Below are 14,328 nucleotides of genomic sequence, written 5' to 3'. Positions count from 1 at the left end.
ATAAAATCACTCTCCAGTCTCCAGCGTCGTCTCTATTTACCCAAATGCATTATAAATTTTGGAAAGCGAGAGAAAACAAGAAACAGTCAACGACCAAAAAACAAAAAAGATAACAAGAAACCGTCGCAACCATGAACAAGATGCTTTGACCCCATCCCATATCTCAGTTCTCATAAAAGAAATAAAGCCAAGTTTTCATCATCAGTTCATACCTGATAATCTTTCGATAATTTATCCTTACACGTTTTTTAACCAACCACAATAGAAAATTCTGAACAGAAATGGCACAATTAATCGTTCATAGCATCCAGCCAAAAAAGAACTCCATTTTTCAATCACAAATGTCACGATATGAAACAGCTATAGCCCAGAGGCAAACTTCTATTTTTCAGGTTACATATTCCATAGTCTATCTTCAAGCATAGTTCAAACGAAATATATCATTCAAAACATAATAGCTTCCCTGCGGTGTTGGTAACAAATGGAACATCTGGGAAAAAAGAGTTACAAGTTTAATCAGCATGAGATAACAGAAATTGGGAAATGGTATACAAGAAGATAGAATAGAACAACAATAAGAAGAGACGGTTCCTGCCAGAAAGTAATAATTATTTCCACATATACTGTTAACAGCAAATATATTATTCTTAATAAGTAAAAGAGAGCTCCCGGTAATCCTTTCTATACTAGCTATAACGATTGGAAATGTCACACCGAGTACTGACCAAACGGATAAAACATGAGAAATAAATTAACAATATCATCTTCACGGCATAAGCATGTAATCACTATATCCACATTACTGTAGAAATGGGGTTCTTAAAATATCTCCATTTTTTCTTTATCCCGGAGGTTTGTTTCACTTCAAACTAACAAATTGCAAATTAATAATCAATAATCACAGATGCTGACCAATGAAAACTACTTGCAGTTAAATTGAAGACTGCCATGGTTATATTAACTTAAATGTGAAGGTGTTCTCTTGATCTAGACTAGTACCAACTGCTAAGATAGGAGGTAAAGGAAACAAACAAGATCAGAGAGAGAGAGAGAGAGTGAGAGCATCTTTCTTTCAATTGTTGGGCTAACTTTTCCTAAGAAAAAATGGATTGGTGGAATATCGGTGGACAAGAAAGAAAAAGAAAAACCAAAACCTATGAGAAGGAAGCAAAACCCTGGCATCAATTGATGGCATCAACTATTGACTATTGTGGATAGAGCAGAAACAAGCTCAATTTCAAAGGACATCGTAGGATGCAAAATAAAAGCTCGGATTCAAGATAGGCCATGAGCTTAGAAGAGGAGAATTTGTAATTGCAAACCGGATAATAGTATGGAATGTGGGAGATTGAATTGATGAAACATTTGCGAGATCTTAGCTGCCATCAAAGCGCGTTGAAGGCACACTGTAACTCGAGAAGCAGGACGTGGAGTAGAGATGCAAGTATCCTTTGAATATCTAATGCAACGGATCTTGTGTACGATCCAATAATCCATAGCCATTCCAAGAACGGCTTTGATCTAATTGATATACTCCAATTTAAATTCTAATAGACGGATGGATCAAATGCACATCTGATTCAAACATCACTTTAATATATGCAATAATTATCACAACCCTAAACCATAGATTAATGCATCCTGATAATCAAGAATTTATGTGCGACACGGAATTATGTGAACCAAAGAGCAAAAGACAACTACAAAATAGCAGCACGACCAAATACACTCTCTTCAGCCAATCGCAGATCCACAACAAATTGAAATCAACACAGAAGAGCAATCAGAGAGAGAAAAAGTGGAATGAAGATGAAGGAGAGTGTACCTGGCTGAACTTGAGGGCGTGTTGCTCGCCGGCGAGCTGGAGGTTGCCGCTGACGAAGACGAGCATGCCGTTGGTGGCGGCGGAGGGCTGGCAATCAACGGTGGTGATGGAGTGGTGGCACTGGCTGAAAGGGAGAGAGGTGAGCTTGGCGACGATGTTCGGGGAGCCCTGGATCTTCTGGCCCTCGAAGGTGAGCATGGAGCCGTCCTGGTAGAGGCTGGCCAGCCCGGGGCGGTTGTTGTCGAAGGTGGTGTAGTAGTGCTCAACGAACGCCTTCGCCAACGCATCTGGATCCATTCTTCCTTCCGCTTAACGCTTACGCTATCTCTCTTTCTCACTCCCTACCAAGTACCAACCCTAACCCACACTCCTAATATAACATCTAACATATACAGATACACCCGCGTTTTTCATTTTATTTAGTTACCTAATTAGCATTAAAAATTTTTTTGTTTCAAGGCTAAAAAAAATTAAAACTTCGTCGACAGCAGGGTTCGAACCGCGGCAAAACCCAACAGATTTCAAGTCTGTCTCCTTAACCACTCAGACATATCGACTTGTATGTTAAAATTTTTTAACTAATATTAATAACTCTTGAATAAAGTTCTTAATGCTACATTACCTAAACAGAATTGCGTCTGATATAAATAATTTTCATCTAACGCAACCACAATGAAAGAGGAAACATGTTACAGCTTCTTAAACGCTTTTATTTTTGTGACGGCTAATTTTTCTATTTATAAACGCAGAAGTAATTTTAGTTATAAAACCACGTTTACAAGAAACAAGAATTTTTAGTTTATGCATTGCATTAACTGACTCTTAGCCATGACATTTAATTTTTATTTTTCTTTTACCAACTTTATCTTTTATACATATTATTATATTACTTATAGAATTCTTATTATTTCTCTTTACATGAGTTCTTTTTTTCTATTATTTATTATTTATATTTTTTACTAATTTTTTATTTAACATTATATATTTTTATAATGGTAATTTTTGTGTATTATATTTATTATTATCTTTTTATAATATAATTTATTGATCCCATTAAGTAAAATAAATTAAACAAAAAAATAACCATAAATAATAATAATAGTAAAAAATTATAGCGTACTAAAAATACTAAAAATATACTATATAAAAACACATAAGAAAAAAATATAAAAAAATAACATTATAATTTAATGTGATGTCCTTTTTAGTAATTATCTATCTAAAAGTGATTTTAACTAATATTATCCAAACAATATTTATTTTGTCAAAATCAATTTTAGTATAAAGTTGTCAAACATAAATTATCTTGATACAAACTTATTGCTATCTAAAATCAATTTTATAAAATCAATTTTATAAAATCACTTTTATTCAAACTCCAGTTTGACCAACCACAATTCAAAACACACACACTTAAACACTGTTTTCAACCGATACAATCAAATTCATTAGATCAGTATTGGAGGCCCTACTTGGCTGAATGCTTTGAAGCCTTCCCAGCTTCGGCGAGTATCAGCAGCAGCATAACCACGCAAATTATATAGTGAGTGAGTGTCGATTAACATTGCTTTGCAAAATATTAAATGCAGGGATTGATATTGAATACAGCGGGAATGATGTGAATCCCTTTCTATATCGACCTTTGCAGTTTTCCAGATGTTAACCACCATTTTCTTTCGTTGGTTATGATTGGTGTGCTATTTAGCGAAACTGGATAGGATAGAAGAACATGCATTGTTAACATATCGGTTTTTAAATTAGAAGCCATCTTTGTTATTAAAAATCCAGAAGTTGAAATCTCGTTTTTCTTCCCTTTGCTGCCTCTAGACGCAATGAAGGATTACATGGCGGCACAAAACGATGAATTTTTTCTACCACTTCACTGGATAAAATCACTCTTCAGGAGCCAAATGCATTCGAAATTTTGGAAAGCGTGAGAAAACAAGAAACAGTCAACGACCAAAAACAAAGAAAAGAAAACCAGAAACAGTTCAATTAGTGCTACGATCGGTAAATGGCCACAGATGTCGGTTTCAGACCCGGTACTAATTACGTAAATGAGCATTCAGAAATGATATACCATCAAATATGCTACCGAAGCCAATATTTGCTGCACTAATGGAGTTACCGGGTGAAGGAATTTGATTTCCTGGTGCAGTTCAACCAAATGCATGAACCAATTTGTTAAGAAAAAATGAAGGAGATGCTTGGACCCCATCCCATATCTCAGTTCTGAGAACAGAAATCTATCAAAGTTTTCATCATCAGCTCATACCCGGTAATCTTTTGATAATTTGTCCTTACAACGACTTTGAACCAATCACAATAGAAAATTCTAAACAGAAATGGCACAACTAATCGTTCACATCCAGCCAAAAATAACTCCATTTTCAATTACAAATGTCACGATATGAAACAGCTATAGCCCATAGGCAAACTTCTACCTTTCAGGTCACATATGCCATTGTCTATCTTCAAGCATAGTTCAACCGGAATATATCGTTCGAAACATAGTAGCTTCCCTGTGGTGTTGGTAACAAATGGAACATCTGGGAAAGGAGAGTGACAAGTTTAGTAATCATGAGATAACAGAAATTGGGAAATGGTATACAAGAAGATAGAATAGAACAATCACATAAGGAGAAGGTTCCCGCCAGAATGTAATAATTATTTCCCCATATGCTGTTAACAGAAAATATATTATTCTTAATATGTTCTTAATAAGTAAAAGAGGGCTCCCTGTAATCGTTTCTATTAGTAGCTATGATGATTGGAAATGCCATGCTGAGTACTGACCAAACAAATAAGACACAAGAAATAAATTAATAATATCACCAAATATCACCGTCAGGGCATAAGCATGTAATCACTGTATCCGTATTACATAAAAGATCTCCATTTTTTCTTTATCCCAGAGGTCTGTTTCACTTCAAACTAACAAATTAACAATCAGTTAATCACAGACGCTGACCAATGAAAATTTAGAACTACTTGTTTCTGGACAACATTAAAATTTTTCATATATAGATACATTAAAGTTAAATTGAAGACTGCTATGGTTATATTAAATTGGATTTGAAGGTGTTCTCTTGGTCTAGACCAGTATGAACTACTAAGATAGGAGACGAAGGAAACAAACAAGATCATGCGAGAGCATCTTCTTCTTTTAATTTTTGGATTTTCTTTTCCAAAGAAAAGATTTGGAGGACAAGAAAGAAAAAAGAAAACCAAAAGCTGTGAGAAGAAGGCAAAACCCAGTCATCAGTTGCTATTGTGGATACATTAGAAACAAGTCAATTTCAAAGGACACCATAGGCTGCAAAATGAAAGCTTGGTTCAAGATAGGCCATGAGCTTAGAAGAGGGGAATTGTAATTGCCTACCAGGCAATAGTATGGGATGTAGGAGATTGTGTTGATGAACCGTTTGCGAGATCATTGCTGCCATCAAAGCGAGTTGAAGGCACATTGTAACACGAGGCAAGTATCCTTTGAATATCTAATGCAAGGGATCTTCTGTACGATATCCATAGCCATTCCAAGAATATCTTTGATCTAATTTTAATTCTAATAGAGGGATGGATCAAATGCATAATTAGCTGCCCTAGAATGTCAATCACAGGCTGTTTACCTTCTTCAATAGACTAATCAAGAATTTAGTTTCACGGTGTATAAATTCATATTTATATCTGACACTAAAGTAAGTGAACCAACTCTCTTCAGACAATCGCAGATCCATTACAAATTGAAATCAATGAGAGAGAGAAAAAGTGGAATGGGGATGGTGGAGAGTGTACCTGGCTGAACTTGAGGGCGTGTTGCTCGCCGGCGAGCTGGAGGTTGCCGCTGACGAAGACAAGCATGCCGTTGGGGGCGGAGGAGGGCTGGCAGTCAACGGTGGTGATGGAGTGAAGGCACTGGTTGAAAGGGAGAGAGGTGAGCTTGGCGACGATGTTCTGGGCGCCCTGGATCTTCTGGCCTTCGAAGGTGAGCATGGAGCTGTCCTGGTAGAGGTTCACCAGTCCGGCGCGGTTGTTGTCGAACGTCGTGTAGTAGTGTTCAACGAACGCCTTTGCCAACGCATCTGCATCCATTCTTGCTTCCTTCCTTCCGCTTAACTCTCACGCTATCACTCTTTCTCGCTCCCTCACAACCCTAACGCTAACGCACACTCTTAATAATCTAATATTAATATAGGAGTTAATCAACCAGCCGTTTTTCACCTTTTTTTTTTTTTAATTTAGTTGATTGATTTTAAAATTTTGGCATGGCATGGCAAAAAAATTTATATTGCGTCGACAGCAGGGTTCGAACCTGCGCGGGCGAAACCCAACAGATTTCAAGTCTGTCTCCTTAACCACTCGGACATATCGACTTATATGCTGAAACTTGTTAACTATCTTTACTTATATAAAATCCTAAAACAAAGTCCTCCACTATCAACTTTTTATGAAATTAACTGCACTTGAGGTATGAGTCAAATATTTGATAGTTAAATTCTGGGTCTCTAAAGATTAAAAGAAAGCAAGGCTGCTGCTATACATTGGTGATTTTCTTTCTTCTATTTACTTATACATAAATCAACTTCTTATAAGTTACATAAATTTAACATTAGCAGGGTGGAGTACTATAACTTGAATTATTACAAATATTACATCATATGCACAAAGGTGAGGAGCATAATGTGAATCTGGTTAATATAGTATATCTGATTCTTCAAATTCCCTCAACTATTTTCAATTTACAGTTACCGAGGATGAAGATCAGATGCTACATGGAAGAATCAACGGGTTCTAATACCCTAAGAAAAATTTTTTATCAATCACAACAAACAAACTTGGCTCCTAGCCTCCAAAGTACAGTACTACTAAAATAATCTGTATGGTGGACATTATTCAGGAGTGGAAAAACCTTGAGACTTCTCGATAAAGCTGTTCGGCTTCAAACGGTTTAGAAACATATCCATCCATGCCACACCTTACACACTCCTCATGGGTAGCCTGGATCACGTCTGCAGTCATGGCCAAAATAGGGACATCCCACTTTGATAAGTTATCTACAAAACCTTCTCTCTTGGCGCAACGTTCCATCTCCCTGATTTTCTTTGTAGCTTCAAAACTGTTGACAAATGATTTCTGTGTTATTAGCAACTCATAACAACATGGAAACTATAACATAAATGAGAATTCGATACTAAATAATACCCGTCCATTTCTGGCATTTGAATATCCATGAAGCACGCATCGAACTCATGGGGTGGTTTTAGTTTAGAGATTGCCTCTTTTCCGCTGCTAACACACACCACATCTGCTCCATACTTTTTCAAAGCACCAGCTGCTACGGTGCGGTTCACAACATTGTCATCTACAATTAGAATTTTCTTCCCGCCAAGAAGGTGGCCAACAGATAAACTCGGAAGCTCCCCATTTCGGCAAGTAACACCCATGGCTCGCTGCAGCGAGGCAGCAAGCATACTTGCTCTCAGAGGTTTTATGATCACAGTTGGATTACCAATACCTGACGTCCAACCATTAGAATTAACAAGAATGAACAACTTAGGAGGAACGCCTACTCTACTGGCGCCATCGACAAAGCGAGATGACATGGCTGAATCTCTATCCCACTCTTCCTGCTCAATAAGTACCATATTGATAATCTGATTACCTTCAGTTATGGTGGATAAACCTTGGGCTAAATCCGAAACCAATTCGATACGAATGCCGAGCCTCTGAATATGATATCCACACACTTTGGCTCTAACCGATCTAGGGTCAATGATTAACGCGGTCATTCCCTGAAATTCTGAAGATGGAGGATTAGAGTGGCTGTTGTTGTTGTTGAGTTGCTGAATTTTGCAGTCAGTTGAATTGGTGAAGAGAGCAGTAAAAGTGAAGGTGGATCCAATCTTTGGTATGCTGACAAATCCAATTTGGCCATTCATGAGTCCAACCAAACACTTGCTAATGCTTAGGCCAATACCTGTTCCACCGTGTCTCCGGGAAACAGAAGGACCAACCTGCATGAACGGAGTGAAGATTCGAGACTGCGCTTCCAGAGGGATTCCTTCGCCAGTGTCCTCAACCGATACAATCAAATTGATTACATCTGTAACAGAGGATGAGAAAGAACCAATAGGCCCTACTTGACTGAATGCTTTGAAGCCTTCCCAGCTTCGGCGACTATCAGCAACAGGGAAACCACTCAGACTCAGGGTATTCACATTTTCCATGCCTAATTCTTTATCAATCTGTATTGAATGGACCACATCCTCAACAAGATGGACAGTCACATAAATATGCCCTTTCTCTGTGAACTGCCAAACAATTGCATAATCCTTTTCATCATACTTGCTTTACAAATATTATATACCATATACTTCAATTTTAGATTTACCTTAATTGAATTACCCATGAGATTGGTAATTATTTGTCTAAACCTTCCTGCATCACCTATTAACAGCTCAGGAATCTCATCTGATACATAAGCTGCCAACTGTGCAAGTTTTATATATATATATAGATCAATATCACTAGACATTGAAAAAATTCTACCATGATAAAACGTAACATATAATATATAGGTATCACCTCTATTCCTTTTCCTTGAGACTTTTCTGAAAATAATGATAATATATCATCCAAAACAGCACGCAAGTCAAACAGCGAAGCTTCGAGCTCCAGCTTACCAGCTTCAATCTTTGCCTGATCCAATACCTCGTTTATCAGTGACACCAAAGCTTTTCCACTTCCCTGCGCCGTTCTCACATACTCTTGTTGGGTTACGTCTAGATCCGTGTCCATAAGCATATGCAACATCCCTGAAGTTACAATTTCAGAGCCAACTCACATGCTTAAACAACAACTTGGATATATAACTCACTCTTACTCACCTAAAACCCCATTCATTGGTGTTCTAATCTCGTGGGACACAGTAGCAAGAAACTGTAAATGCATTAGTTCATTAGTACACATGATCAGAGCCAAAAGAAGTAAGGACTTAGGAGGCATACCTGGGATTTTGCAATATCAGCCGCCTCAGCTCGCTTTTTAAGCTCAGTCATCTTATCCCGATCCTCTTCCGCTTTGACAACTCGATTGCAGGTGGCATAGAAAATATACCCAAGAAGGACACAAATAATAAAGCCTCCTACAGAAGTGTTAAATGCCAACCATGGCCATGGCAGTTTTTGTTTGAACCTGTATTGACATGGCTATTGTATTATTATATGATTGAATTATATGATTCATATCATGTATACATCTTGTACCTGCAGTGCATCTCATGCTTCCTGAGAGGGTCTCCAAAGTTAAGAGTGCTGACATGAGAGAAAGAGTCCCCTGATATATTTGAACCGTACATGACAATGGGATGTGTACTATTGGTAGTATCATACACATTAACAACTACAGCTTTCTCACTAGCAAGTTGTTGCAGTAGTTTCTCCACTAACGACTCAACATCAAAGACTCCACCAAGATATCTGCTCACAAGTGTTAGTTAGACACATTAAAATACTAATCATGACTATACAAATCATCAGTAGAATACAGCATACCCATCAGTTGCTTGAATCCTCTGATCAAGGGTTGCATTGGATGGAAGATTTCTCTTGTAGACAGCAAATGTGAGGATTACCCCAAGGCGATTCGTTTTGAGAAGCCGAAAGGGTGCAGTTAAAACTCCTTTGCCTGACTCCCTTGCTCGGAGCACATTCTCACGGTCTTCCTGTAAGAGTTTGGTTAGAAATTACAAGCTAGCAGAACTGGAATTGATAAGAGCAAATTGGAAAATGAAACTTGCCTTTCCAGATAGCACATCAAGAGAAATGACATGTGCAATTGTATCTTGTGCAAAGATGACAGGAGCATATTCTTCTTGAACAAGGGATTGTTGCAAAGTATCCATCTTCTTGATAGTCCATCCTTGTTGCTTCTCAAACTGTTCCCTTTGAGAATGGAGCACTCTTACAGCGTATGCAACACCACTTGTGAGGGGCCTCTCAAACGAAGTTCTTTCAGTGTATCTAGCAAAAGTGCTCTGATCGATGGCCGAGGGGTTCATGTTATGGTGGAAGGTTTTTATCAAAATGGACATGGCTTGTATATGGTTCATGCTCACATTGAACTGATCCTGCAGCATCCTTGCTCTTTCATCACACATGCTTATTAGACTTTCTTTCCTCTGCTCACAAGCATGTATGCTCATGCGCCAGAACCCGTACAAACCTCCCAACGTACAAACTAGAATCCATGAATAAAAAGCCCTTCTCACCCAACCACTCTTCAGTTTCATGGATCCAATACTTTGGTACTTGTGTTGCTGAACCTTGAACCCGTTCCCTGAGATCTTGCTCTTCAATCTTCCACTGCTATTGAACCACGTGAGGTAGAACACAGACACAAGCCAGGAACATAGCAATAAACATAAATGCCCCACTTTCAGACCAAACCCAACTCCATGGATCAAACTCGCCCACAACAGTAAACAACACAAGTTGAGTATCAACAGTTCCAGACAATCTTCCACAATGTTAACCACTAATCTCTCCCAAGAAGAAGAAGAAGAAAAGGAAGAGTGGCAGATACTTGAGAAAGAATAAAAAAATCGTTTCTAATTCCAAGCAGAAGTTGATACTTGATAGATATATACTCTTGTCAGCTAGCAGTAGCAGTAGCCACCAACCAAAAATCAGAAATAAAAACAAAACGAGTAGGGGCCAACACTAAACCTACAAAAGATTCGTTTTTTGGTGATCAAATCCACAGTTAGTTGTGTCATCACATAACAAGAGAAATGCTAGCTTGCTCGGCTAGCTCCTATAGCCAAAGAAGAAACAACATAAGTACGTGACGCGAGTGTTTTCCGAGTGGTTTGACCCCCCAGCAGCGGTGTTTTCTATCAGAATTTAGAATCCACACCCCAAAAAGAATTAGCTCATGCATGGAGCCGGCACAACATAATTTACTAAAGAAACATGATTTTAATGGTAGCAAAACTGTTGTCAGGTATAGGCCAATAGGCTATATATTATCTCTTCAAAGCTAAAACTATGCAATAAAAAGTCAAAAAAGAAAACAAAGCAGGTAAGCAATAAATATTAATATTTTAACTAGCTAAGGATGATTGATATAAAGTTTATCATAGCATGATAATGATATAGAGGGTAGAAAAGGAATATAGTCCCACATGGCGGCAAAAATAACTGCTTTTTCTCTTGTTACTGAGGGTGTGTTTGTAATTGGAGCAAATGCACCCCTCCTGAAGCATGAAGCTAATATATTTGGAGAATAAGCATAAAGTTCTCTTGTCGCGGAATGGCATTAACTTTAGATTAAATACCCTCTTCCTTAGTGCTTTACAACTTTATATTTTGATCAAAGTTGCAGTGGGAGGACCAACAGTCAAAAGAGTAGTTACGGATAAGGGCGAGTAATGGAATTGCAAGGCACACTCACATGAATGACATGATTGGAACCTCTCAAGTTAGCACTACTGCTTTGCCTTTGTTACAGCTAGCACTAGCACTACCCTTTTCCTTCCACAACTAACTAATTAGAAGTGTCAATATTCACTCTCTTTTATTTTTAAAGAGATTCAATTAAATATTTACCCTTTTCAGATATTGGTCATGCCACCCAACCATGCCATTGTTGTTAGTACTTAGTACCAAACTTTTGTCGATTGCTTATAGAGAAATTTAGTAACAACTCTACTCTAGGATTTTGGGGACCAACTTTCGTTGATGTGTTTATATCATGGTGAATGTTATGGTGTCTATCACTTTTTACCTAAGTTACTAAAAAAGATAAATAAATAATATTTAATAAATTTTATATGATTTACTTTTTATTTTAAATATTTTATTTTTTATTTTTAAAAAAAATTAAACAATTTAGACACCATAACAAAAACACGTAAAAATCACCTTATATCATAATCATAGGGCCACGGGTCAAGAAGACGCAAATATTGGACAAAGAATGTGGATAAAATGGTAATTTAGAAAATAAAAGAGTGCCAAGCACAGGCACTGCACTTCAACGGAGAAATAGCCAAGAAGTGATTAGGCCATCTCAAGAAGTAAAACATCGGTTAAGAATTTTTTTTTGGTAAAAGAGAAATAACATCATTGTAAGTATAATTTTAAATTGACAAATAATACTTAATTAAAGTTTAATTTGTTTGTGATGAATATAAATCAATAAAAATATTAACAATATTAGATTTTGAGTTGTTTCTCAGAGGAATTACAGTAAAATATATACATTATTAGTTATGATATATAAGGAGTGGTTTGTAAATAAGATGACAAAAAATTAAATGACAAAAAAAATAAGTCAAGCAACTAAAAATAACAATCACTAAAAAGAGACATTCATAGCAAAGATTGAGAATGTAAGTTTTTTATCTTAGTCACTAATCATAATACAGTGATTAACAAGAGCTAATCCTATTTAGTCATCTCCAACATAGGAAAAAGGTATAATGTTATTTTTCACATTGAGAGAAAGTCAAATAAGACTAATTAATCTCAATCCAAAAGTTTTAATTAACTTACTAATTGAATTAGCAAGAGATTAGAGTCAATAGAAACAATATTAACTAACAACTCTAACTCACCAATATAAGTTGGGCATTAATGACACAAGAGCACCTAATTTTTCTTTCCAAATCAAGAATGCACAAAATTTACTCTAACATCCAATCAAATATTTTGTCAAACACTTGGAAGGCATAAAATGAAAGCATCATACATTACAAGGAATAACAAAATCTACCCCTACTCAATGCAAGAAATTAATAATAACAACTAATGAAAGCACATTAAACATGAAATACCTCAAAATTACATTAAAGATAATAAAAATTAACAAGAGTGCATGAACATAAAAGTAACCAAAATGAGAAATTAACAAGAAACAATAGGAAAATCAAGACAATAGAACAAGAAATTGTAAAAAAACAAAATGAAAACAAGAAATTAAGCCTAGATATAAGAGAAGTTAACCTAATTCTAGAGAGAAGAGTGAGCTTCTCTCTCTAGAAACTACCTAAATCATGGTCCTAAGCTAATCTAATTGCTCCCCATTTGTCAAATCTTGAATTCTGCATCAAATAGCCTCAGAAATGAGTTGGATTTGGGCATGAAAAGCTCAGAAATCGTCTCCCGCATATTCACTTTAACGAGGTCACGTGATCAGCGTCACGCGTGCGCGTGGACGATGCTGGCAAATTTCCTCCTCACGCGTACGCGTAGGTGACGCGTGCGTGTGGCCATGAATGTCCTTCTCCCGTGTACGCGTGGATGACGTGTGCGCGTGGCTTTGAGTCCTCCAAATGCTCATTTTTTCATGAATTCTTCACTTTACATGCTTTTCTCTTTACTTCTTTCATCCAATACTTGCCTTATAAACCTGAAATCACTCAACAAACATATCAAGGCATCAAATGGAATTAAAGTAAATTAAAATTGACAAATTTAAGGCCTAAAAAATATATTTTTATCTCTTAAGCACAAATTAGGGAGAATTACAAAAGCATGCTATTTCATTGAATAAATGTGAGAAAAGTTGATAAAATTTCCTAAATTAAACACAAGATAAACCATAAAATTGGGGTTTATCACCATCACTGTCCACTTCTTTTTGGTGTGTCTTCCCAAGTCTCCCTGAAAGGGACGTGCCACGTCACTCGAGGGCTATTACACATATAAGTCTTTTTGGTATACAAGTTCATACAAGTTGGTCCAAACCTAATAAAAATAACTCTTAATTTAGATTGCGTGTAAACACCCGCTTCCCCAATTCTTAAATAGCGCAAATGGTTCTTCTCCCTCGATCACAATCGCAAACGTTTAAAATTCAAATAAGGATAAAAAAATTTTCAAATATCTATCAAAATTATCGCGGAAAGTGAAGGAAGTTGCGAAACTGAATTCGAAAAGAATTATGAAAAAATGAAATAAGAAGATGAAGAAGAAGAAGAAGAAGCAGCAGAAGATGAGGAGGAGAAAGAGAAAGAATTTTGAATTATGCAGAATTTATCAACACACATACACCGAAAATTCTTAAACAATATACTTAAATATCTTCGTGTTACACCCAAATTTGCTGTAAATACAGAAAAATATTTTCTCTAATACTGCATTTTTTTCTTATTCTTTTTTTTCTTATTTCTTTCTTTCTTTTAATTGAATGAATGTAAGTTTATACTCTTCCAAGTAAATTTGTAGCATTATGTATTTCTTCTTCTTTTTTGTTTGATTTTTTATTTTTGTTCTTGTTAAGAGAGTAAAACAAGAAAAAACTTGAGAAGATAAAACAAAAAAGAAAAGATGAATAAGAAAAAAAGATGATGATGAAAAAGAATAAGTAATAGAAGATGAGGAGGAGTGAAAGAAAGAGTTTTGAATTATACAGAACTTATCAGCATACATACACCAAAAATTCTTAAATAATACACTAAAATATCTTCGTGTTATACCTAAATTTGTTGCAAATACAGA

At 36.3% G+C, this 14,328-nt stretch overlaps 3 protein-coding genes and 1 non-coding gene across 5 annotated transcripts; all 4 read right to left on the bottom strand.

Annotated features, from left to right (window-relative positions):
- Positions 1 to 144: 144 nt before the first annotated feature.
- Positions 145 to 2,366, bottom strand: LOC112792605 (nuclear transport factor 2A). The gene is made up of 2 exons (XM_025835914.3): positions 1,826 to 2,366; positions 145 to 490 (listed from the first exon to the last, which is right to left on the bottom strand). Exons 1-2 carry the CDS (start codon positions 2,120 to 2,122, stop codon positions 416 to 418), a joined length of 372 nt encoding a protein of 123 aa, XP_025691699.1. The 5' UTR covers positions 2,123 to 2,366; the 3' UTR covers positions 145 to 415.
- Positions 2,367 to 4,072: 1,706 nt separating this feature from the next.
- On the bottom strand, positions 4,073 to 6,176 carry LOC112792606 (nuclear transport factor 2B). Its single transcript, XM_025835915.3, has 2 exons — positions 5,621 to 6,176; positions 4,073 to 4,374 (listed from the first exon to the last, which is right to left on the bottom strand). The coding sequence occupies exons 1-2, from the start codon at positions 5,915 to 5,917 to the stop codon at positions 4,300 to 4,302; spliced, it is 372 nt and encodes a 123-aa protein (XP_025691700.1). The 5' UTR covers positions 5,918 to 6,176; the 3' UTR covers positions 4,073 to 4,299.
- Positions 6,117 to 6,198, bottom strand: TRNAS-UGA (transfer RNA serine (anticodon UGA)). Its single transcript has one exon. It is a non-coding gene; the product is annotated as a tRNA-Ser (tRNA).
- Positions 6,199 to 6,337: 139 nt separating this feature from the next.
- Positions 6,338 to 11,074, bottom strand: LOC112792602 (histidine kinase 3). 2 transcript variants are annotated; one of them, XM_025835908.3, is made up of 9 exons: positions 9,624 to 11,074; positions 9,379 to 9,548; positions 9,091 to 9,303; positions 8,833 to 9,019; positions 8,713 to 8,764; positions 8,411 to 8,640; positions 8,217 to 8,315; positions 7,028 to 8,136; positions 6,338 to 6,941 (listed from the first exon to the last, which is right to left on the bottom strand). In XM_025835908.3, the coding sequence occupies exons 1-9, from the start codon at positions 10,113 to 10,115 to the stop codon at positions 6,719 to 6,721; spliced, it is 2,775 nt and encodes a 924-aa protein (XP_025691693.1). In that variant the 5' UTR covers positions 10,116 to 11,074; the 3' UTR covers positions 6,338 to 6,718. The 2 variants fall into 2 exon arrangements, with proteins under 2 accessions (XP_025691693.1, XP_072069406.1); XM_072213305.1 differs by having other exon boundaries at positions 9,379 to 9,544; positions 9,620 to 10,878.
- Between the last annotated feature and the right edge of the window lie 3,254 nt (positions 11,075 to 14,328).

The sequence above is a fragment of the Arachis hypogaea genome, chromosome 13 (genome assembly GCF_003086295.3).
Source record: "Arachis hypogaea cultivar Tifrunner chromosome 13, arahy.Tifrunner.gnm2.J5K5, whole genome shotgun sequence".
Classification (NCBI taxonomy): Eukaryota; Viridiplantae; Streptophyta; class Magnoliopsida; order Fabales; family Fabaceae; genus Arachis; species Arachis hypogaea.
Note: the sequence above shows the minus strand (reverse complement) of the source record. Positions and strands in the feature narration are given on the sequence as shown.